Source organism: Nothobranchius furzeri, chromosome 6 (assembly GCF_043380555.1).
Source record: "Nothobranchius furzeri strain GRZ-AD chromosome 6, NfurGRZ-RIMD1, whole genome shotgun sequence".
In the NCBI taxonomy this organism is placed as follows: Eukaryota; Metazoa; Chordata; class Actinopteri; order Cyprinodontiformes; family Nothobranchiidae; genus Nothobranchius; species Nothobranchius furzeri.
This window is the reverse complement of record NC_091746.1, coordinates 30320146-30344541: the sequence shown is the minus strand read 5'-3', so window position 1 is coordinate 30344541 and position 24396 is coordinate 30320146. Positions and strand designations below refer to the sequence as shown.

The following is a 24396-nucleotide window of genomic DNA, read 5'->3' as shown; positions in this document are numbered from 1 at the left end:
CTTCTCCAGATCTGTCGAACGGACTCTAATGTTTATTTTCAGGAAAAGCATCTAAATAGAAACGTGCAGACACTGCTCTGGTCCATCAGATGGAAATATTCTGATGTTATTGACAAATCCCCACATGATCAATAACAGCTTATAAATAAAAAATAAGAAAAATAATTGTTATAAATATTCTGACTTACGAAGTTATTGTAAAAAATTTACAAAAAATAAAAACAGATACTGTATATTCTTTGATTTATCCAGCAAACACTTTATTGTGAAAGGCCAACAGGAAACACAGCAGAGACACGCCCATCGGGGCAAGTTCTGATTCGTTCTGCTCATGAATCTGGATTGTGCAGGTTCTGACTCACCTGACGTACCACCAGCCCTCCAGGTTCTTCTGGATCACCTCCACGATGACCCCCTTCTCAAAGCTGACCTCGTCCGACCCCTGGCTGCTGTACGACTGCACCGTCACGTACTTCTCCTCTGAAAGTTAGAAAACCATGTTCTTTCAGAGAAATGTTCTTTAGGGAGAAAACAACAAGTGTGCCTCCAACGCAAATAGCTCCACATGGTTCCTCAACCACAGCTCCCCCTGCTGGCCGACTCTAACCCTGAGCAGGAGGAGGTTCTGAAGGAGGACCAGCTGATGGGTCGGGTCAGGTTATACCAGCTGAAGATGAGATCCGCTCCTCTGTGAAAAGGTAAGATGAAAGCATGTGGAGAACATCTGAGAACTGACAGACGGAGCCTCGTTAACACGACATGTGAGGGATGCGGCTAATCGCTGGATTTGTGTGAAATTTGCAGATCGAAGGGATTTGTGTTAGAGGAACAGCTGTTTTAATTTTAAATATTAACAAATATTAAATCATCAGTAGTGTCTCTGAGAGCGGTAAAGAAAGGATTTGGTGGAGGGACAGCCTAACACCCCCCCCCCCCCCCCCCCCCCAAACTCCTAAGCGTTCTCCCAGCTGAAGCAACGACGGAGTGAGCTGAAACAGAACCAACACCAAATAAAAGTCCAGAACTCTCTGGAATTCCTTTAACAGGTCCCACTCCACTGGCGACAGCTAGCCGGCTGACTCACAGGTCGGAGCTGGACGCAGGCCGAGCTTTGTGTGATTAAATCCAGCCCGCTGATTGGACCGCTGGCCTGCTTTCACACTTTCCGTCGGCTCATTCAGGCTGGATCTGCTCTAGGAGGCCATGCTCAGATTAGAGCGAGGAATGATCCGTTCTGCTCATTAGGAAAGGCACAGAGGAGTTCTAATCTGGGTTATAATCTGCTAACATTCAATAATTGATTTTACACATAAATCTGTAATTCCTCAGATTATGAATACGTGTCTATTACTTAAGTCTGTAGCTTGTTTAGGAATCTTTTCCTCAGATTTTTTCAGGGATGGCAGTTGAAAACAAGCCAGTTTGACTGAATTTGGCGCGTTTGCATCAACGTTCTGTTGTTCCAGCGGGATCCTCACAAGCAACTAAAACAAATTCTCATGTTTGCGTTTGTATCTTCACGGGTTTTAGCTCTAAGGAAGCAGCAGTTCCTTTACATAACTGGACCCAGAAAGCCTTTTTAGAGTCCTGTTAGTGGTCCGCTCCCTGTGATCCGAGGAGAAGTCCATGTTTGATGGAGAAGGGTTACGGCCACCCAGCGCAGAGACCAGGATGTAGGAGCTCTTTCTTCCAACCATCAGAGGGTTCCAAGGCATCCTCCTCTTTAGTTTCTGACTTCTAGAAACTCAGACTTCTGTAATCTGGACTCTGCATGTTGTCCACATTTAAAACAAGATGTTTCAAAACAATCTTTGGGGGAAAAAAGCACACATCTGTTAAATAAACGTTATTTTTAACTTGATTTTAACACACACCATTGCCGGCTGCAGAGGTCCTTTACTCATATTTTAATACATTTGCAGTGGTCTCTAGTAGGAAGGAATGCCTTTTAAATCGTACTCTGGGGGGAAGCTCCAGTGCACCTGTTTCAACATGGAGAATACGGCTGGAGGAGGAAGTCGCTTCAGACGGCAGGATTTAGTCTTATTTCCTGATATTTGGACATCTCGCCTCAGGATGGCTAGCAGGAACACAACTCTACCACTGACTTTGTTTGCTCTGCAACTTTGATATTTTATCTCCACAAATAGCATGAGCCTGGAGGAGTTCTGCTGTGTGGTGGAGATACTAATGCTAACGGTAAGCTTCTATAGTCGAGAGGTTTTCTGCTGTTTCCTGGATGATAAACCAACAACGGTCTTCCCAGTCGCCAGTCCAGACGGGTGAGTCCAGGCGACAGCTTGACCTAGTGTGGCCCTAGGATTTTAGCTTCTGCCATCGTTCGCCCTCCCATTAGGAGCAGGCTCGGTGTTTTACAGGAGAGACGCGGTAAACCAGCTAAACAAAGGCTAGTCAGCAGCTAGAGGAAAATTCAGAGATCCAACAGGAAAGTTTTGTAAAATGGAAAGAAATATATACTTTTGGGGATTAGCTGCTATTTTTGGTATAAAATGACACATGCTAACATATGTTAGCATGTGGCACATGTTAACACGTGTTAGCATGTGACACATGCTAACACGTGTTAACATGTGACACATGCTAACACGTGTTAACATGTGACACATGCTAACACGTGTTAACATGTGACACATGCTAACACGTGTTAACATGTGACACATGCTAACACGTGTTAACATGTGATACATGCTAACACGTGTTAGCAAGGTGTTGCTGACAACATGGCACAAGGTTAAACTTCCTTTCAAAATATTATTCATTATTAATGGATAAGAATATCAAAGGATGGAGTTAAGTGTGTGTGTGTGTGTGTGTGCGCGTGTGTGTGTGTGTGTGTGTGTGTGTGTGTGTGTGTGTGTGTGTGTGTGTGTGTGTGTGTGTGTGTGTGTGAGCGTGTGTGTGTGTGTGTGTGTGTGTGCGCGCGTGCGTGTGTGTGTGTGTGCGTGTGTGTGCGTGTGTATGTACCTCTGCTCTGCTGCCGGTTAACTATGCCACCGAGGGTCCAGCGGCGGTCCAGCCTCTTCAGGTGAGCCTTACGCCTCTTAGTAACTGATGACAAGCAGCAACCAAAAGAAAACACACAACAAAAAGGAAGTTAGTATAAAAAGCTCTGATTAGCTAATGCAGTATGAGGGGCGGAGCTTGTGTTAGTAACAGGAAACAGGTTTCAGTGATATGAAATAAAGGATTAATCCGCAGAAGAGATTTCAGACAGCAGATGTCGCTGATATCCGAGTAGTTTCTAATAAAAGGAAAACATGTTAAACATTAACACCCTTACGTCTCCATGCTGGAGGAGCAGCAGCTCTACCCCAAGCCCCTCCCAGATATCCCAGCTTCTCAATTTATAGCAGCCAACTCAACCCCTTGAGTCGTTATTTGAACTCTTCAGTGTTTAAATGAGTCAAAATTGATATATCTGGACATCTGCATTTAAGACCAACCAGCTAACCTTAATCCTAATCCTAATCCCAGACGTTTGTGCTATCTCCTGCTGCTCCATAAACATCCAGGCAGCTCCAGTGTGGACTTCTCATGACTTTCAGGAGGAGAGGAGGTTTAAAGGAAAATGGCATTAATGAAGCTCACCTTCAAAGTTGTGTTTTACTGTTTGAACTGATGAAGACGCCACATCATCCTGACCTGAACTGGCCTCTGGTGGAGTTACCTGAGAGAGAATCTGCCCATCAGTCAGCTGAACTGCTCTCCTGTTTCGCTCCTTATTACTGAAGCCTGACTGGTTGAGATGATTAGTCTGAGGAACTCGCATTGATGCAGCTGGAGTTCCTTCTCTCCTATAACCTCATCATTCCTCCTACCTTCCTTTCGACTCCTCTCTGCCTCCCCCGTCCACCCAACAGAGCACCTCCCTTGACCTCCTAATTGAAATATCAGCCTCGGCACAACGAGCAAATTTTATTTGGAGGTAATTTCAGCAGCACTGCGCCTGTCGGTTCCTCTCGAGCAAGCCGAGCTGTCAGGAGAATTAGGTTGCAGACCAGGCGGGGATAATGAGATGGGAGGAGTCCTGCTCTGAGATGTGATGATGCGGGCGAACATGGACACACCTACCTAAAGTGTGGAAGCATCGCCGGCATCAGCCAAGACGGAACAGTTTATTATTATACATGAAATGGTAAATAGCCTGTGTTTGTGTAGCGCCTACTTGGGATCCCACAGCTCCCCAAGGCGCTTCACAACAAAACCAGTCACTTACCCATTCACAGGCTGGTGATAATGAGCTACAATGAAGCCACAGCTGCCCTGGCGCTCATTAACAGAGGCATGAAAGTCTAATATTTTTATGTAACAGCGGCTATTTTAGAGAGGATCTACTTGTCCTTCCTGTGCAGCCATGGCAACCAGACTCTGGTGTGAAGACACTATTTAATGCCTTCATGGGTCCGATTTTCCATTTGATTCTGTTTCAGTGGGGTTCTTTTCCTGTTTTGGAAAAATGCAGGTGAGAAAAATAAGGTTCCTTCAGCAGTTTGAGGCTCCATGAGAAACTTGGTGAAGAATCACTGCTCCTCCTTGCTGAGGGGAGCCAACTGAGGTTGTTCAGGCACCTCCTTCTGGGAGGAGACCCCGGAGTCACCCAGGACACTTTTTTATTTTTTGTTTTTATTTTATTCATAAATCAAATCACTCAAGACAAAACGAGCATTAGCTCCTTCCAGATATCAAACTGACGAGGAGATTCACGGATGAGGTGAAACAGCACATATGAAGGATGGAGGACGCAGAAGACAGACGGAGACAGACGATTGGCTATGGAGACACCGAAGGGGACAAGCCCAAAGAGACAAAAGAAGAGCTCCTTCCAGCGATAAACTAATAAAACCCATTTATGAACAGCAAACACACAACTTTAAATGTTCAGCAGAAGCACAGGAGCTTGGGACTGATCCAGGGTCTGGTCCTGGAGGCACCAGAACCATGAGGGAAACCCAGCCCTCCTTCTCCTCAGAGAAATGCTCCAGATCCTCCTGGAGGATCCCAGGGTGTTGCCAGACCAGAGATGGGGAGCCAGAAACCCTCCAGAGGGAGGCGGGCCAGGCCAGAACTCTGGAGAGGATAAAGCTAAAGTTTGAAGCTGCTGGAGCGGTGGACTCCAGCATTCCTCTATTTCAGGAAGCTCCATGTTTGAGATGTTCAGAAATGTTATCAGCTCTGAGAGAGAACGCGAGAGAGGTACAACAGCAGATAAGTTCGTGTGCAGCTGTCCTCCTCGTCCCTGCAGCGTGTGTCTGAGGTCGCCAGGGAGACGGAAGCATGTCGGCTCACAGGTTCGTAAGCGGTTGCACCATTCTGATTTCACTAGGATGTGCATTCTTGTGTGTGCACATCGTTTATCTCCAGCGGGGCCAAAAACCAGAGCGGGTTTATGACACAGTGATGAAATCAGAGCAGCCGGCAGACTAAACATTCAGGAGAAACATGGTCACAACACGACGACATTCCTGGAAGAGTTACAGGGGGTGCAGAAAGGAATTTTCTGTGGTGCAAAACCCCTCTGGATGCTGTCTGGTGCCGTTCCACCTCCACATGGTGTGTGTGTGTGTGCGTGCGTGTGTGTGTGTGTGTGTGTGTGATGTTTTCAGTACGAGAATAAAATCCCGCTTCGTCCAGACAGCCTGAGAGTCCGATAATAAGACAACACAAACCTTCTCCGGTTCTGGAAGTGCCCAGATCCAAATCATCCCTAGTTCCATTCTGGGAGTCCAGGTACGTGGCCGGGACCCAGCCCTGCTCCTCGGATGTGCTGACGAACCACCAACCTGGGCAAGACAGAGAGAGAGAGGACACATCAACACTGATGATCATCACACATGCCCGAACATCCACCACCCAGAACCGATCCCAGACTCTGACCTGGGATCAGGCACGTCAGAAACTTTGGAAGGAAAATTATTCTGGCAACCAAACCAGAAAAAACTGTAAAGAGTCTCTCAGATCGAAACGTAACGGGGTTTAACTCCAGAGATTTAAAAGATGCAGCCGGAGAACATTTAGGAATCTTTACTATCTGTCTTCATGAGGCACGACCCAGCGTTGCTTCCAGGAGCCGGATACGCCATCTGCAACTTCAGCCTCTCCACACCACTGCCCCGAAGTCTCACAGTCACGCTTTACGGCAATCCATGTTTACACCTCAGAACAGAGGAGCTACACCTGGTTAGCATTTATTGTAATGTGTTTGTCATTATGGAGCCTCAGAATAAACACGTTTAACTGATCATGTCTGACCACAATAGCAGTCAAACTAGAGTAAACATCAGCTCAGAGACAATTCCTGCATGTTTAAAATCATGAACACAGCTGACTTGTTTGTTTTAGTGATGAGCTGCTCCTGTAGACACTAATGAAGGCTGAGGAGATGTTTCAGCTGTTTGATTAAGGTGTTAAAAACATGAATGCACAGCGAGGAGAGCTTCAGTTTTGTTTTTACAACAGTGACAAACAGACACTAGGGGGTCCTAAAAGCAAGCAAAACGGAAATGTTTTCCTTTAAGAGGGACGAAAAATACTTACAGAGCAAGTCACCCCCTACCAGAGTCTAACTCCACTCCCACTTCATGTTTGAAAAATGCAACAAATGCTGTTGCCTGGCAGACCGAGAGGGCGGGGCTGCTAACAAATACACACACACAGGCTCACGACAGCATTGTGACATCATAATGTACTAGATGACATCATAGCATACCTCTTAGCCAATAGCGGTGGCAGATTTAAATTAGAATACAGTGCAGAGTTTTTACCTGACAACGACACAACACTGCCAGTTTTAGGCAGAATATTTAAATTTTAACTAAGATGCACTGAAGTACCAAATTATTGACGACACGTGTCTGCAGCACGATTAGACACTCGTTTATTTAGTTTATCAGCAAAAAAAAGTTTATTTGGGGGTGACTTGCTCTTCAAGCTAGCTTGTTTTGCTGATTTGACATTGCAGCTTTAAAGTTGACCCAAGCGAGAGTTGAGGGAAACTTCCTGGTGTCCAAACCGACATAAACACTGGTGTTTTACGCCACACCGTTGCCCTGCAGACAACATTCTCAGTAATACCACTCATCCTGTTGGACAGCGGCCGAACCCAAAGAACCAGGAGAGCTTTCATCAGCATCGGTCAGAGTTGGACCGCTGGCTTTGGTCACACATGAAAAACATGTTGACGCAGAACATCATCAGAACATTTAGGATCACCTTAGAGAACTAAAACCATGAAACGCTCCTGCCTGGTAGGGGTTCTTCCTGGCCTCGACCCAATCCCTGACACATCCTTCCCATTCCTGCCCAAACAAACTGGCGAGGAGTAGAACGTCTCACAGCGCTCGGCTCGGAGACAGAGCATGGGTCTCAGACCTTCTGAATGTGTTGAAGCAGGAAAAGTGACACGATAAAAGAGAAGTCCGATGTGTCTCCGAGTCTTAATCCAACCCTCACACCTCGTATGTTGCCACGGCAACACCAATCATCACTGATGTGGAAAATATGGGTAACAGTAACGGTACCCGGAAGTAGACCTGATTTATCCGGTCTACTTTATTCAGTGTGTTACGTCGTCATGACAACCTGCTGCTGATAAAGTATTTGGATGCCCATTGTGACCACAACATTTGTTGCTAGATTGTCATTCTTCCAGGACACGGTGTTCCTAAGACTCTGAAGGAAAACGCATCCTGGGCCAGATAAATCTGAATCTGCACCAACCTGAAACCTTAAAATAATAAATAATTAGATCAGGAGAAGAAGTTGTTTATTTCCAACTGGGGGTTATTTTAGTTAGCTGGTCCGACTGATAATGGTTAATTGATTGGTTTCTGTGAGTCAAAAAATGTGAAAAAGGTGAACAGAGTGTGACTAAAGTCAGGATAAATCAAACAAACAAACACGCTTAATGACCTGTGACCCAGCTAGAGAATAAAATGTGTCTCAGTGTGATTCCAACCAAAGAATCACATTTGTTGGAATGACGCATCTCCACCATGACTCACTGGTCCATAAAGACCAGTGAGTCACTGGGTTTAGTATCCATGTTCTTTTAAATCAACTGTATTTGATAGGATCATTACTGACAGTCTGTGGATTAAATCTGTTTTAAAGTAACACAGCTACTGGTTGAAAGTGGAATTACGACTGTTGTAAACAACCCTGCTGTAGCGCTAACAACGAGCTAACACTAACATGAGCCAACTAATACTAAAATAAACCACAAAGTAAAAAGATCCAAACTGTGTTCCAACTATAGGGGGATCACACTCCTCAGCCTCCCTGGAAAGGTCTACTCCAAGGTACTGGAGAGGAGGGTCCGATCGATAGTTGAATCTCAGATAGAGGAGGAGCAATGTGGTTTTCGTCCTGGCCGTGGAACTGTGGACCAGCTCTATACCCTTGCAAGGGTGATGGAGGGGGCATGGGAGTTTGCCCAACCAATCCACATGTGCTTTGTGGATTTGGAGAAGGCTTATGACCGTGTCCCCAGGGGCACCCTGTGGGGGACGCTCCAGGAGTATGGGGTGGGTGGCTTTCTGTTAAGGGCCATTCAGTCCCTTTACCAGAGGAGCGTGAGTTTGGTCCGCATAGCCGGTAGTAAGTCGGACCTGTTCCCAGTGAGGGTTGGACTCCGCCAGGGCTGCCCTTTGTCACCGGTTCTGTTCATCACTTTTATGGACAGAATTTCTAGACGCAGCCGTGGTGTGGAGTGTGTCGAGTTTGGTGGCAGGAGAATCTCGTCTCTGCTTGTTGCGGATGATGTGGTCCTCCTAGCTTCATCCAGCTCTGACCTTCAGCTCTTGCTGGGTAGGTTCACGGCCGAATGTGAAGCGGCTGGGATGAGGATCAGCACCTCCAAATCTGAGACCATGGTTCTCGACCGGAAAAGGGTGGCTTGCCACCTCCGGGTCGGGGGAGAGGTCCTACCTCAAGTGGAGGAGTTTAAGTATCTCGGGGTCTTGTTCACGAGTGAGGGTAGGAGGGATCGGGAGATCGACAGGCGGATTGGTTCGGCGTCTGCAGTGATGCGGACGCTGAGCCGATCTGTCGTGGTGAAGAGGGAGCTGAGCCAGAAAGCCAGGCTCTCGATTTACCGGTCGATCTACGTCCCAATCCTCACCTATGGTCATGAGCTTTGGGTAATGACCGAAAGAACGAGATCGCGGATACAAGCGGCCGAAATGAGTTTCCTCAGTAGGGTGGCCGGGCTCATCCTTAGAGATAGGGTGAGGAGCTCGGACATTCGGGAGGGACTCGGAGTAGAACCGCTGCTCCTCCGGATCGAAAGGAGCCAGTTGAGGTGGTTTGGGCATCTGGTCAGGATGCCTCCTGGACGCCTCCCCGGGGAGGTGTTTCGGGCATGTCCTGCCGGCAGGAGGCCCCCGGGTCGACCCAGGACACGTTGGAGAGGTTACATCTCCAATCTGGTCCGGGAACGCCTTGGGGTCCTGCCGGAGGAGCTGGTGGAGGTGGCCGGGGAGAGGACGGCCTGGAGCTCCCTAGTTGGGATGCTGCCCCCGCGACCCGGACCCGGATAAGCAGAGGAAGACGACGACGAGACGACGACGAAACTGCTAGACAAAAAGATTACGTACAAGTCCCGTAGCAACAAAGCCAGGTCACCATCAGTCTGTGATTTTGTAGCCTCCTTTACTCAAACTAGTGTGGGCCATGACGATGTTTACTCTGGCTTTACCTATTTGCTTTGCGTACTCTCTTATTTGTACTTCCAGGCTTCGCCATGACGCCAACAAGAAAGCTAACATTCTTTTTCTCATGCTTTTTATTGACAATCAGCAAACTGAAAATGCTAACTGCTATCATTACAGCTAACAGCTGTGTCAGATTTGCATATTTGTGAGTGCCCACATGCAATTTGAATGAATTACTCATCATTTACACGAGCTGTCTCTTATTAAACTGTGACTTTCATCCCCCAAACTCCTTGGTTTCACTGGGAAAACAGCCCCTGCACTACAGCTAAACAGCCAATTACATTTGGTTGTTAGGTAAAACCAAGCCCCCACAATGCAGCTCAAAAATTGAAGCAATCCCGGAAGTACCAAAAATTGCAGTTCCACCCTCATCCGCTGGGGGCTGGTGTCAGCTGAGCTTAGATTTTAACATGTACTGTTTACCCATGACATTTAAATGTAATAGGGTAAAACCCAGTGCATTTAACATGACTCTGCACTTTAGAAAATGGGTTGAAATATAACATGTTGGTGGAGCTGGGTTCCCACTATCGGCTTGTGGAGCTCTCGGGAGACCGATGTTTTCCACCCGGTTCTCCCCTGGCTTCGCGGCTTCTGTCTGCTGTGCGGCTGCCGGCTTGTGGAGCTTTCGGGAGACCTCTGTGTTCCACCCGGTTCTCCCCAGCGGTCAGCCCGGCGTATCTCTGACTCAGAAGCTCTGGTGTTGTGCACTGTTAACTCCGGTTGTAGCTAGGTTGCTACCTCCGTTAGCTTAGCTCCCACCTCCGCGTTAGCTTTGGGTTAACTTCAGGTTAGCTTGTAGCTGTTTGACCGGGTGTCGTCAGTTGATCCCAGCCTTACAGCCCCACCCTCAGCTCCTCCTCTCTTCCCTTTTGTGGAATTGTCTGGGCTTGACGGAACCTGTGACAAGGTCAAAATGGCGGTGGTGGCCACCTCCCATTTTAGTACAAAAACTTATTATTGGAGTCTATGGAAACCCATTGTCCATATATGTATATGTTGATGGGTAAAACTAAAGAATTTTGGACCAATCATCATCTGTGAATTGAACGCTTCTGGTGTGCTGGACGAAAGCCTGTTTGTAGCCCCACCAAGATTTGTTTTCACAAGTCACCACTGATTAAATCCTAACTCTAACCTAATCGTCTCTGGGTGTTTTTATTCCTTATTCCTCTAAAATGGCAACCTGACAGAAAACAAATATTAGTTTGGCTCAAAATCCACAAACACACGTCACACTTTATGCCCAAAGGTTTCATGTTGAGGTGAACAAAAGGATGAGAAAGGAGTGAGAGTGATGAAAGGAGGAAAGCTTCATCTGAAGCTGCCGTCAACGAGAATTAAACTTTTAATTGATTCCAGAACCAAAAGTCCAACAGAAGCCAAAAGTCTGGGATTTAAACACGCAACAGATTTCCTTCAGCCTGAAAACAGCTTCAGCTGAGATTTCATTAAGAAAAAGGGAATCCTCACCTCCTTCAGGAGGAATGTTTATCCGACATTTAGGAACTAAAAGAACAACAGAGAGAGAGAGAGATGTGTTTTCTAACAGCCGGCATAGAGAAGCAGTCCAAGTCTGTCTGACTCAAAGGGTCTGGCTTTAGCCTCAGTTATGCACACGTGGTTTGGAACAGACCCAGGTCTTCTATAAATCCAGTTCTGAAGAAGAAGGACAGATAAATAGGACCAGAAGCACTGCAGTCAGAGAGTGAGGAGAACACAGACCTGCAGAACACTGGAACAGAACCTGGGCCCTGCGTGTTGACCGATTACAGTTTTCACAGAAAATCTGTCCCGTAGGAGGAGATCTGGACCAGAGACCAGCAGCCAGATGGAAGAAAGTGACTCAGAATCGGATAAAGCTGAACTTAACTTGGTACAACATATGGATGTTCCGGTGCAGCTCGGTTAGCAAGTAGTTGCTCAGAAACCACGGAAGAAGAGGAGCGTGGACACGGATCACCTGGTTCATAAACATGCACAAATAACACGGAGGCTTCCGGGGGTGCCTTGGCACCGAAATGGCTCGAAACGCTCCTGGGTGTGGGACTGAGTCGTGAAGGAGACCTGAATTGTATCAAGTATATAAATATGATGTGCTCCACTGCAGCAGAGCACGTCAAGCATGAATAAAAGACAGAAAATACCAGAGGACATGAGCGGACATGAATGATCGCGTGTTCATGATTTCCTTTTGGTGGCACAAATTTGATAATGATATGTGGCTGTGAGCAGGACGCAGCTGCCTGGAGCACATAACCAATCAGCACTCTCCATCCTCTCCGCTCAAGAGTCCATAATAATAATGTGATATAGGTAGAAACTGGATTTTCAGGCTCCCCATGGGCGTGTCTGCTAGAGAGGCCCATCACCCTTCTGTCCGCTTTGAAATCTGGTCTGAATAAAATATGAAATAAATGTGGGGCAGTAGCATAGTTAGCACGCAAACTAAATAGTTAGCATGCTAACTATGCTACACACCAATAGGTATGCCAACTACACGAAGGTTCTGAAAGAACCCACTTTCTGTTTTTGATCATTTCATTGAAGCAAACAGCAACTGTGTATAGAAGCAGCTAAAAGCTAAAATCAAAACAAAAAGAGTCAATCTTTGCATAAATGGATGAAGATGGTGCGCTGTTATGAACAGCAAGCTGTTCTGTATGTTTCAGCCTTTCAAGTCCATAACAGCCCCCCAGGTAAAAATATAAACATAAGTGCTCAAAATTAGCCAGAGTGAGAAAACATCCAGAAAACACAGAAAACTTGAGCTAAATGGAGACCTATTTCAACAGGCTTAACTCATCATCGCCTCTGTCCAGGTGGCTGGGTTTGGGGTATTTTTATGGTTCACGTGTTAAAGGGACTTTACGGAGTTTAGAATTTTTATACTCGTGATCGCCCCCTCAGGCCAAAAGCGTAACGGCAGCTTCAATAGTAGGCTCGTGCATGAGGCGCGCATTATTTTGGTTAGGAATGTACTCTATGCAACAGAAAATCTGAGGAGCCAGTTGGGAGCCAAAAGAACCGGCTCTCTAAAAACAGCCAGAATTCCCATCACTACTGTGAACTGTTAGAGGTAAACTGGGGATTAAAGGAGACCAGTGATTTGCTTTGTTGGTGCCCGAAGGGAAAAGCCGACAGCGAAAGTAGCTTGTTTGAAGGCAGCAAATCATGGAGTTGTGTCCTTTCCAGCATGATGAATGCTCAGCATGCACGCATTACAAGTTCCTGTCGCTCTGCCTTTGCTGTCCTGTTTAAAATACCACCAAGCTGCAGATATTTCAGCTCTCCTGAGGAGGGAGACACATTAGCTCTGTATTAGCAGACTTGCTAACAGCGTCACGCGGCGTCTGAGTCCTTGCCTGCTGTAAATTGTGTGTCATTACTGTGTTGTTTTCAACAAGAAACAAATAATATTGATGTAGAGGGACTTATTGAAATCATAACCAAGCCATTTTTATTCAATTTGAAAATCACTATCTCAGTATTAATTTAAAAAATCATGTTTGTTGTTTTAAAAGGTTAAATCCGATTTATTTCTCCCGAAATAACAAAAACACGTGATCGGGCCCGATTTCCAATCACGTGATTGGATCGGAGCATCCCTACTGAAAACTCCTTAGATATGTCCACAAAGTCAGTGAGTTCAGATCACTTCACTCAGACTAGCTGTTAGCTCAACCCTCCTGAAAGAAGTAAACTATTTCTCCAAACAGAGGCTGTTCAGGAAGCTAGCTAAGAGGAAGGTCAAGTCTATAAGAGTTATTTTAACCCTGTTTTTCATTTTGTCTGAGTAAAAGAGTGCAGCGGTTCTGAAGAGTTCACAAGAAGCTAACGGCTAATGTCTGAAATGCTAATAAGATGTTCTGCAGGAACCCGAAGCCCGGTGCCACGTCACCACGCACTCCCTGACTGAGCAGGTGGAGGCGGAGGTGCGAGATACAGGACAAGTTCTGAAAAGTGAGTGATGATAAGAAATCCAACACAGGTGAGGAAGATAGAGCGCCAGGAGGGTGTGTGTGTGTGTGGGGGGGGGGGGGGGGGGGGGTTCGGCAGATGTTTGGCCCAAGCTTCAAAGCTGAACTTTTCCAAACTAATTCCTGTTTCCAAAGAAAAGGACTGCATGCTTTTATTTCTGCTTCAGAGTTTAGGGTTTGGGTTCCTGAGCGACTGGGTTGTTCACCAGCAGGTCGGTCCTGGTTCCTCTGGGTTCAGAACACCTGGAGAGCAACAGCAGATTTCCAGACTGGGATCTGACCCTCAGAACTGGTTCATTCTACCAACAATTCTCTAAAATCCTTATTCTGAGTCATGCAGCAGGAAGCGTCCACACCAGAACCACCACAGCAGGTCAAGGCCTCGTTATTAGCAGTTGAGATTAATCATTCAGATTTAAAGCTGCTCTAATCTCTGTGATTCAATTTAATTCAAGTTTATTTATAAAGCGCCAAATCACGACAAGAGTCGTCTCAAGTCACTTCACATAATAAACATTCCAATTCAGGTCAGTTCATTAAGCCAATCAGAAATAATGTTTCCTATATAAGGAACCCAGCAGGTTGCATCAAGTCACTGACAAGTGTCAGTGACTATACAGCAATCCTCATACTAAGCAAGCATGCAGCGACAGTGGAGAGGAAAACTCCCTTTTAACAGGAAGAAACCTCCAGAGAATCCTGGCTCAGTATAAGCAGCCATCCTCCACGACTCACTGGGGATGGAGAAGACAGAGCAGACACACACACACACACACACACACACACACACACACACACGCACACGCACACGCACACGCACACACACACACACACACCAAGCAATGTGTCCACGGTTACACCGTGATTGCTTAGTAAATATTCTATTTGGTGATAGATAAACTTTATTGTATTTATCCTAGTGGATCTATAATTAAACGGGTAAACTAGTAGTAGCACATCCAACGTCAAGGAAACCATAAAGTTATTATCAGGAGAGGGAGAATGTTTAAGTGGTTAGCAGCAGTGTGCTAGTCGATGGCCCCCTCCATGAGGCCACCACAGCTCAGCAGAACATCGTTGTAGCTTCTTCTGGGGAGAAAAACACTTAGAGAGAAAATAAAGTTAACAGCTGAAATAGCAGGAAATAATACAGTTAAAGAGCAGACTGTAGAAGAAAGCAGTAGAGTGTGGAAAGTGGTCAGTGTGTCCTCCAGCAGTCTAAGCCTATAGCAGCATAACTACAGAGATAACTCTGGATAATCTATCCTATTTAGATGTAGGCATGTTGGAGTCAGGGCAAGGGAGAGCCGTCTTTACCGACTGTACACTCCACCTCCCTCTACTCCCCCACTTGTCCAGATCTAGGCTAACATCAGATTTTAACCATAGGCCCTATCAAATAAAAATGTTTTAAGCCTAGTCTTAAAAGTAGACAAGGTGTCTGCCTCACGGACTAAAGCTGGGAGCTGGTTCCACAGGAGAGGAGCCTGATAACTAAAAGATCTGCCTCCCATCCTAATTTTAGATATTCTTGGAACCACCAGTAGACCTGCAGTCTGAGAGCGAAGTGCTCGGTTAGGAACATATGGAACAATCAGATCACTGATGTATGATGGAGCTTGATTATTAAGAGCTTTATATGTGACTTCGTGTTCCGAAGTCGACGCCTCCTCGTGTCCTGAAGTCGACGCCTCATCCACTCCAGAGGTCGACGCCTCATCCACTCCAGAGGTCGACGCTCCCTCCAGTCCAGAGGTCGACGCGCCCTCCGGTCCAGAGGTCGACGCGCCTTCCAGTCCAGAGGTCAACTCCGTCTCCAGTCCAATGACCCCATTTCCAGTCCAGTGGTCGACGCCGTCTCCAGTCCCGTGGTCGACGCCGTCTCCAGTCCAGTGGTCGACGCCGTCTCCAGTCCAGTGGTCGACGCCGTCTCCGGTCCAGTGGTCGACGCCGTCTCCAGTCCCGTGGTCGACGCCGTCTCCAGTCCAGTGGTCGACGCCATCTCCAGTCCAGTGGTCGACGCCGTCTCCAGTCCAGTGGTCGATGCCGTCTCCTCCAGTCCCGTGGTCGACTCTGTCTCCTCCAGTCCCGTGGTCGACGCCATCTCCAGTCCAGTGGTCGACGCCGTCTCCTCCAGTCCAGTGGTCGACGCCGTCTCCTCCAGTCCAGTGGTCGACGCCGTCTCCAGTCCCATAGTCAATGCCGTCTCCAGTCCAGTGGTCGACGCCATCTCCTCCAGTCCAGAGGTTGACGGTGTCTCCTCCAGTCCAGTGGTCGACGCTGTCTCCTCCAGTCCAGTGGTCGACGCTGTCTCCTCCAGTCCAGTGGTCGACGCCGTCTCCTCCAGTCCAGTGGTCGACGCCGTCTCCTCCAGTCCCATGGTTGACGCCATCTCCAGTCCAGTGGTTGACGCCATCTCCAGTCCCATGGTCGATGCCATCTCCAGTCCAGTGGTCGACGCCATCTCCTCCAGTCCAGTGGTCGACGCTGTCTCCTCCAGTCCAGTGGTCGACGCTGTCTCCTCCAGTCCAGTGGTCGACGCTGTCTCCTCCAGTCCAGTGGTCGACGCTGTCTCCTCCAGTCCAGTGGTTGACGCTGTCTCCTCCAGTCCAGTGGTCGACGCCGTCTCCTCCAGTCCAGTGGTCGACGCTGTCTCCTCCAGTCCCATGGTTGACGCCATCTCCAGTCCCGTGGTCGACACCGTCTCCAGTCCAGTGGTCGACGCCGTCTCCAGTCCAGTGGTCGACGCCGTCTCCGGTCCAGTGGTCGACGCCATCTCCAGTCCCGTGGTCGACGCCGTCTCCAGTCCAGTGGTCGACGCCATCTCCAGTCCAGTGGTCGACGCCGTCTCCAGTCCAGTGGTCGACGCCGTCTCCAGTCCAGTGGTCGACGCCGTCTCCTCCAGTCCCGTGGTCGACTCTGTCTCCTCCAGTCCCGTGGTCGACGCCATCTCCAGTCCAGTGGTCGACGCCGTCTCCTCCAGTCCAGTGGTCGACGCCGTCTCCTCCAGTCCAGTGGTCGACGCCGTCTCCAGTCCCATAGTCGATGCCGTCTCCAGTCCAGTGGTCGACGCCATCTCCAGTCCAGTGGTCGACGCCATCTCCTCCAGTCCAGAGGTTGACGGTGTCTCCTCCAGTCCAGTGGTCGACGCTGTCTCCTCCAGTCCAGTGGTCGACGCTGTCTCCTCCAGTCCAGTGGTCGACGCTGTCTCCTCCAGTCCAGTGGTCGACGCCGTCTCCTCCAGTCCAGTGGTCGACGCTGTCTCCTCCAGTCCCATGGTTGACGCCATCTCCAGTCCAGTGGTTGACGCCATCTCCAGTCCCATGGTCGATGCCATCTCCAGTCCAGTGGTCGACGCCATCTCCTCCAGTCCAGTAGTCGACGCCATCTCCTCCAGTCCCATGGTCAACGCCATCTCCAGTCCAGTGGTCGACGCCGTCTCCAGTCCCATGGTCGATGCCATCTTCAGTCCAGTGATCGACGCCGTCTCCAGTCCAGTGGTCGACGCCATCTCCTCCAGTCCAGAGGTTGACGCCGCCGCCTCCAGTCCAAAAGTCAAGAACATCTCCTCCAGCATCTCTGCCTCCGGTCACCGGTGGTCCTGCCCTCGCCAGACGCAGGCCCCCAAGAGCCCATCGTCACCTCCTCCTCTGCCCCAGACGCAGGCCCCCGGACTCTACTGGTCCCTGCCTCCTCTCCATCGGTCCCTCTTGGCCCTCCCTCTGGGTCCCCCTCCTCCCACCCTGCTCCGTGTTCCTGTGGGCGTCTGGAATCGCCCTTTGAGGGGGGTACTGTCACACCCTGTCCTGTCTCCCCGTTTGGTTCAGCCATGTGTCTCTGTTAATTGCTCCCACCTGCCTCTCGTTTTCCAATCACCCAAGCTCCCAGCCCTCTTGTATTTAAACCCCTTCAGTTCTGTGTCTCGTGTTGGATCATTGTTTCTATGTTAGCGTGTTCTCCATTAAAACCTTTAATCGTTCAGGTCTGATTGCCTACCTTCTTCACCCGCGTGTGGATCCTCACCTCCGCTTCATTCACTGCCATGCGCTGACACTAACATGTCCATAAAACAGACCCGTGTTGCTCTTCTGTAGACTAGAGGAGAAGCACTAGCTGGTTACCTCAGCCTGCCGCATAGGAGCTAAACTCCAGAGAGGAGCCAGATGTCACACGTCTCTTAATCAGCTGATAGAGGGTTGTTGGTGGAAAACAATCGCATTCGTAGCTCAGCATGGAGCTCTTTCTAGAGCCATCCATCGGTAGAAGAACTGGTGTGAAGCTCGACCTCTCAGAGGCTCAGAGCAGGTGGATCTGTTCTGGAATACCTGAATGTTTACGACATTCATCTGCAGGGAAAACCAGGTTTCTGGGATCTGAAGTAAAATCAGCTGCAGGGATCTACAGGTTAGAGTGGCGTATCCCAAAGCCAAGGTCATGGTGCCACTGGGGTACAGCAAACACCAGGCAGGGGTCTCAGGATGATCTGCAGAATGAAGTAAATAGTGTAGCTGTGTGTGTGTGTGTGTGTGTGTGTGTGTGTGTGTGTGTGTGTGTGTGTGTGTGTGTGTGTGTGTGTGTGTGTGTGTGTGTGTGTGTGTGTGTGTGTGTGTGTGTGTGTGTGTGTGTGTGTGTGTGCGTGTGTGTGTGTGTGTGTGTGTGTGTGTGTGTGTGTGTGTGTTTGTGTGTGTGTGTGTGTGTGTGTGTGTGTGTGTGTGTGTGTGTGTGTGTGTGTGTGTGTTTGTGTGTGTGTGTGTGTTGCCCAGGGACACAATGACTGAAACAGCCTGAGCAGGATGTGAACCTGCAACCCTCTGGTCATGGGGTGGGACCTTAACTCCTCTGCCACCGTTCCTCCACAGCGTGAAAAATTAAAAACAAAAAATGTTTTAAGAAGTAAGAAGAAAGTAAAACCTTTTAAAAGTTAAAAATGATTAAAACAAAAAGAAGTGTCTTTGATAGCATTGCATTAACAAATATAATAACAATAACAAGAATAATAATAAAATCTAGAAGGTTACAGCAGTTCTCTTTACGGAGGTAACTGGTCTCCCAGACATCCTCATGTCCAAGTTGGAAACCGGGATGGTGGTCCAGACATGGCCTCCCACTCTGACTAACCCTCTCTCCCATCATGCATTTCAGCTTCAACTGAAAAAACTCAGTCTAGCGCTGCGTTAACCCCAAACCTCCACCCTAACCCTAAATCAGGCCGAACCCATAATCAGTCCATGCTGGAGAAACGTCCAACAATAAATACTGACGTGTCACCATCTGCTCTCAGTGTGACGAGGAACAACACATTTGATTCCAGCATCTAGAAACAGACAAAAGACAGAGTTCTGATGATGCTTTCAGCTAAACAACAAACTAAACTCCAGCCAAGCTGAAGGTGGGAGATGCTCTGCTCTGTGGTGCGTTGGTCTTGGCATCACCTTCAAGTGATGTCATCACCTTCAAGTGATGTCATCACTGCGATCATCCTCATCATGGCTGCTGCTCCCCTGCTCTGGCCCAGAGGATGACGACAGCCTCAGCTGTCAGCTAAAGAGTTCGGTCAGGAGTTGCTGCTGCTGCTTTGATAGATGCTGAATGTTCAGACTGGATCAGAGCTATCAGACCGGACGGGAGGATCCTGGATCACAGAGGACCTCGAGCTACACAAGGAACCTGGTGAGGAACCATTAGGGACACCTGAAGCTGCAGGAAAAGCTGGGGATCATTGTTCCCTCTCCTGGATCTGGACCTCTCTGTCCACCATAAAGCCCACTTAGAAACTGGATCTGATCAAAGCTCAGCTGACAGAGTGACCCCTGGGGTCAGGTAGGTGTTTTACAGGATGGAGCTCACTTCTAGAGCTTCAATAGGACTAGGTTTTACCTGAGGCTCTCACAGGTGACAGTTTTGTCTCCATGGCTGAGTTCTGCTGGAACAGAACCTCTCTTTGGTCCACCTCCACCACCCACCCCCAGGAGAAAGGGTGATGGTTGGATTCTTACAAACAACAGAGGGAAGAAATTCCAGAGCAGGAGAGGCAGAGAGGTGCTGAGAGATGATGTTGCTGATGGGGCGTCGAGGAGAAGGAGCAACAAACAGGAAGAAGTTTGTTTTAGGCAACAAGTGACAGACATTCAGCTCTTTACTCACCACTCTCGCTCTTCTCTATCACATCCACCGTCTCGCCGGCCTTCAGGTTTATCTCTGAGTTCTCCTGCCGCTCGTAGTTGGCCACGGCCACGTACTGCTCCAGCACCATGGCCTCCGAGCCGTCAATCCCTGAGGGGAGGAAACAGGCTGTCAGCCACCTGCCCGCCGTCACACCCTGCAAACGCCCGCTGCACCCCAAAACGCCGCCCCGCGTCCGGTGCACCGCCATCCGCCGACCCCTACTTCCTGCCCCGTCCAATCACAGCGTGTCCTCTCCTTTTGGTTGCATTGTCCCAAAAGTCTGACCATACAGCAGCGTAGACCCCCGGCCCAAAGCAAACATCTGAGGAGCATCGGAAATCAAAACAGAAGGAGGGAGGGCGAGAAACGTTTGGTCAGGAGCTGCCTCTCCAAGACCGTATCCGAACCAGGGAATCCTAAATCCAAGAACCGGAGAGGAGAAGAGGAAAGCGGGATCTGCTGAAGACGGGGGAGTGAATGAGTGGAAGAACGGTGAAGTTTCCTTGTGGAAAATCAACAGTGTGGTTGGAAGGAAAGGCCTCCCCTCCACCGCCTCTGGGAGCCAGCCGTTGGACAGGCAGTCGGAGGGGGGGTGGGTGGTGGGGCGGGAACACCAATCATGGAAGTCAGCACTGCCGGCCTTAAATAGAAACATATGAGTGGAGCAGAAAGAGGGAGAGGCTGAGGGAAAGGAGGATGGGTTCGTGTTTATGTGAAACAGCTCGGGTTCTAGTAGAGACCTACAGCAGGTTTCATTTATCTGCTTCTGAAGAAATCAGAACCACTTCTCTGTAGGTTACCCATCCCAGAAGCTCCGGATCCCATCAGTGACACAACCAGGAGCTAAAGCTGGAAATGATTCCTGATCTGCTGAAAAGCTACAAACGCTTAAAACCAGCAAGCTGCATAAACAAGAAGCTGCATGGTTGGAAGATTTAAGGCTGTAAAATAAACGAACAAACCAAGAAGTCTGAACTAAAACATCTCTGAGCTGTTTTCTCCTGGTTTAAGTCAGGTCAGAGTTAACAGATCCTAGATGGAACCCCACACATTATTCCTTCCAGATTCTCCTGGAGGAGGCCAAGGAGTTCCCAAAGAGGAGAGATAATCCCAGGTCTCCTGCACCTTCCTGGAAAACCTCCAGATGGAAGAAACCAGGAGGTGTCTTAATCAGATGCCTGGACCTTCTCAGCTGACTCTTTTTGATGAGGAGCAGCGGCTCTACTCTGAGCTCCTCACCTCATCTTTAAGGTAGGAAGATCATTTCACTTGAGTGGATCCATGTTTGATTCCCTTCATCCCTGATCCAGATCTCAGGAGGGTTTAGTTGGACCAGAGTAAGTCCAGATATCTGCTGTTCAGCTCAGACTGGATCAACTCCTTCAATATTGTGGTCCTTGCGTCCGTGGGTTCATCTCACCTCCATCTACAGGGCTCAGTAACCCCAGTTCTCCAACAGGACTCATCTTGGAGAAGAGGAAGCCTTCTCCAGGTTCACAAAACCCATGGAGAACCAACGGTCCATGACCCCTTCAGAAACTCTGTCAGGGTGAAGATCAGCTAGGCTGATCTACCTGAATCTGACTCATCGTTTACGTTAAAGAGGTCCTTCACTCATATTTTTAACACATGTGCAGTGGTCTCTAGTAGAAGTCAGTTCCTTCCCAGTTGTACTCGGGAGAAAAGTGCACCTGTTTCAGCACGTAAAAGTCAGCTGGAGGGGAAAGTAGCTGCAGAAGGCGGGATTTGGAATCTTATTTCCTGGTATTTGGAAATCTTTCCTCCAATTAGCTCACAGCAACTCAAATCTACCACTGACTATGTTTGCTCTGCAATGTTGATGTTTTATCTCCACAAATACCCCGAGCCTGAAGGAGCATCTGCCGTGGAGTTGCTAATGCTAACAATTAGCTTAGCCGAGACGAACAACATCAGCCGTCCCTGTTGGGAGTCAAGATGGGTGAGTCTATGAATGTTAAGTGACAGTGTGACATCAAGATTTTCTAATTCACCGTCTGTTTTCTATCGGAAGCTAAAGCAGGAGATACTGTAGGTGTAGGAGACTATTTTCACGTTCAGCCTGCATGAAAAACTCAGCGTGGCCGAGTATTTTCTAAAATAATAAGTAAAAACTGGCTTATCAGCAGATTGGTGAATAAATCTAATTTTTATCAATTAAGAAGGATCACCAAGGTAAAGACCTTGTTGTCAAAAAAGGATTTTGAAACAGTAATTCATGCTTTTATTATCAAGTCTTGATTTCTGTAATTCTTTGCACCTTGGTGTTTCACAATCCCACTTCTCGCGTCTTCAGGTGGTGCAGAATGCTGCTGCACGGCTGCTCACGGGGACAAATAAGATGGAGCATGTTACTCCTGTCCTGGCCTCACTGCACTGGCTGCCTGTTTGTGTTCGAATCCAGTACAAGGTGCTTCTATGGCCTTGCTCCAGATGACCTCTCTGAGCTACTGGCTTTTTACTCCCCTGCACGGTCTCTGAGGTCGGCTGACAGGACGCTCATGGAAGTCGCTAAAACAAGACGCAAGCTGGGAGGTGGCAGGGTTGTCTCTGTAGCGGCCCCTAGGCTCTGGAAAGCACTGCCTTTGAGAATGAGGTCGGCCTCTTCACTGTCTGGGTTTAATTCTCTTTTGAAAACCTGTTTTTATGATTTGGCTTTTACCTCAGCATGAGTCTTTGTAGTGTTAAGCTTTATTTTTTATGCATTTTATGTTGTTGTTTTTTAATGTTTTAATATCTGTGAAGCACTTTTATGCTGTCGTAGGGTGTTATACAAATAAAGCTGCCTTGCCTTGCCTTTATCAGTGAAAGACCTCTTTGACGGATGAAAGTGTAGGATCACCAGCAGGAGGCGCCATCAGCTCCGCCACTGCCATAAACAACAAAACCATCTGAGACAAAGATGGAGAATAAACAAGTTTTCAGAAGTTTACATCAGCTGGTTTCAGCCGTCGCTCGTCACCGACTGTTACTAAAACCCACTGATAGGGGCACCAGCATGCCCCCCCCCCCCCCCCCCCCCACCGCCACCCCACCACCACCCCCACTGAGTGTTTTTCTTCAGACAAACAGAATAAAGGAAAAGTGGAGAAAGTAACGAGGCAGAAACAAAGAAATCTAAAGGTTTAAAAGCAGCACGGATCCAGCTTTTATAGGTTTTATGCTGATAATAAAAAACAGTCGTTATGAAACCGTTCTGGCTTTTATTACATTTCTGAGCACACTGGAGGATTTAAATCAAACGTTGTTTTTACAGGAGTTTGTTCTGGACCAGCTCTCCTGGTTCACGCGCAAAACAATTTTCTATTATTAACCAGATTAAGACTCGTAAAAACAACCGTTTAGGAGAAATCTGTACAAATACACATTCAGACTAAAGAATAAAGTTAACTTTAACTTTAAGAGCAGGAGCTAAGCTGTCAGTTAATGAGAGGAGCCCTCCGTGCTCTCTGGTGTTTCAGGTTTCTAAGGTGGAGAAATGATGGGATGGAGGTGGGGAGGAGATCTCCTCTGGACGCAGCATCAAAGCCACAAACAAACTATGTAACAGAATGAAATGACTGTTCCCCTCTCCTCTGACACAGATCTAGTCTGCATGAGATGTTGCCTCAAGGTCTCATGCATTTGTTATAAACTGCTTCCTTTCCAGCCCAAGAGAAGAATGAAGAAAGGACTCTCTCCTTTTAATAGATCAAAGAACTCTATTTTAATAAAGCTAATCAAACAAAGTGTTAGTCAATAATAAGATGTGACCAATCTGTGAAATCAAAATATTAATTACATTATTACAATCCTATAGAATATAATAAGTTATATGACTTTAAATGTTTCCACTAGGACTGATCTCACGTAGCGTTAAGACATGACACATTACTTTACTGATCCAATCAGAATCTGCCAGAACTGACGGAGGCGTGGTTTTGGTGGTGTTTGGTAAATCTGTCATCTTTTCATTCGACCATAAACCAAAACATCTGAAGTATAAAACTATGCCCACATCATCTTTAACGCCAGTTCAAAGCGTCCTAGAGAAGTTGTCGGAGCGACCAATCCGTAACGTTCCTCTTCAGCCGAAAGAACCAACGACGAGCTGGATAAAATCTGTTGCTGTTCCACCTGCTGCAACGGTTCCTTTCAGAATAAAAGCTGAACCATCATGACCCAGGTTTGGGTCTTGTTAGATGCCAACAAAGCTGTCGTGATCCGGAAGTATCTCAAGACTGGTCTGGTCGGCAACCGCTGCTTTTCCTACCGGCTTCGGTTCCAGAGAGGGTCAACCTGGACCTCGACATTCCTGATCTACCCAAAAGGGTACGTAGTCTGACAGAATGGCGTCGAATGTGTTTATGGATCTCCTAACCAAAGCTTAGCGTGAAGACATCACCTTCACTCCCACCAAAACTAATAGTTTCTTCGGATTTGCTGGTTCTGAGCAACATTCCACACTACACCATTCTCCGTCTCATCCACCTTAGTTACACCATACACTTAGTGTTAAA

At 47.9% G+C, this 24396-nt stretch overlaps 1 protein-coding gene across 6 annotated transcripts in view; it reads right to left on the bottom strand.

Moving 5' to 3' along the window:
• The window catches only part of sh3pxd2aa (SH3 and PX domains 2Aa), a 92017-nt gene that overhangs the window by 6806 nt on the left and 60815 nt on the right, over positions 1 to 24396 (bottom strand). For 2 of the 6 annotated variants that reach the window (XM_015973249.3, XM_015973258.3), the window contains 4 exons: positions 19859 to 19987; positions 5688 to 5801; positions 2986 to 3069; positions 363 to 480 (listed from right to left, as the gene is read on the bottom strand). In XM_015973249.3, the coding sequence (XP_015828735.3) occupies positions 363 to 480; positions 2986 to 3069; positions 5688 to 5801; positions 19859 to 19987 (445 nt within the window). The remainder of the gene's footprint in view (positions 1 to 362; positions 481 to 2985; positions 3070 to 5687; positions 5802 to 19858; positions 19988 to 24396) is intronic. The other 4 variants (XM_070552116.1, XM_054743836.2, XM_070552115.1 and 1 more) reach the window with 3 other exon arrangements.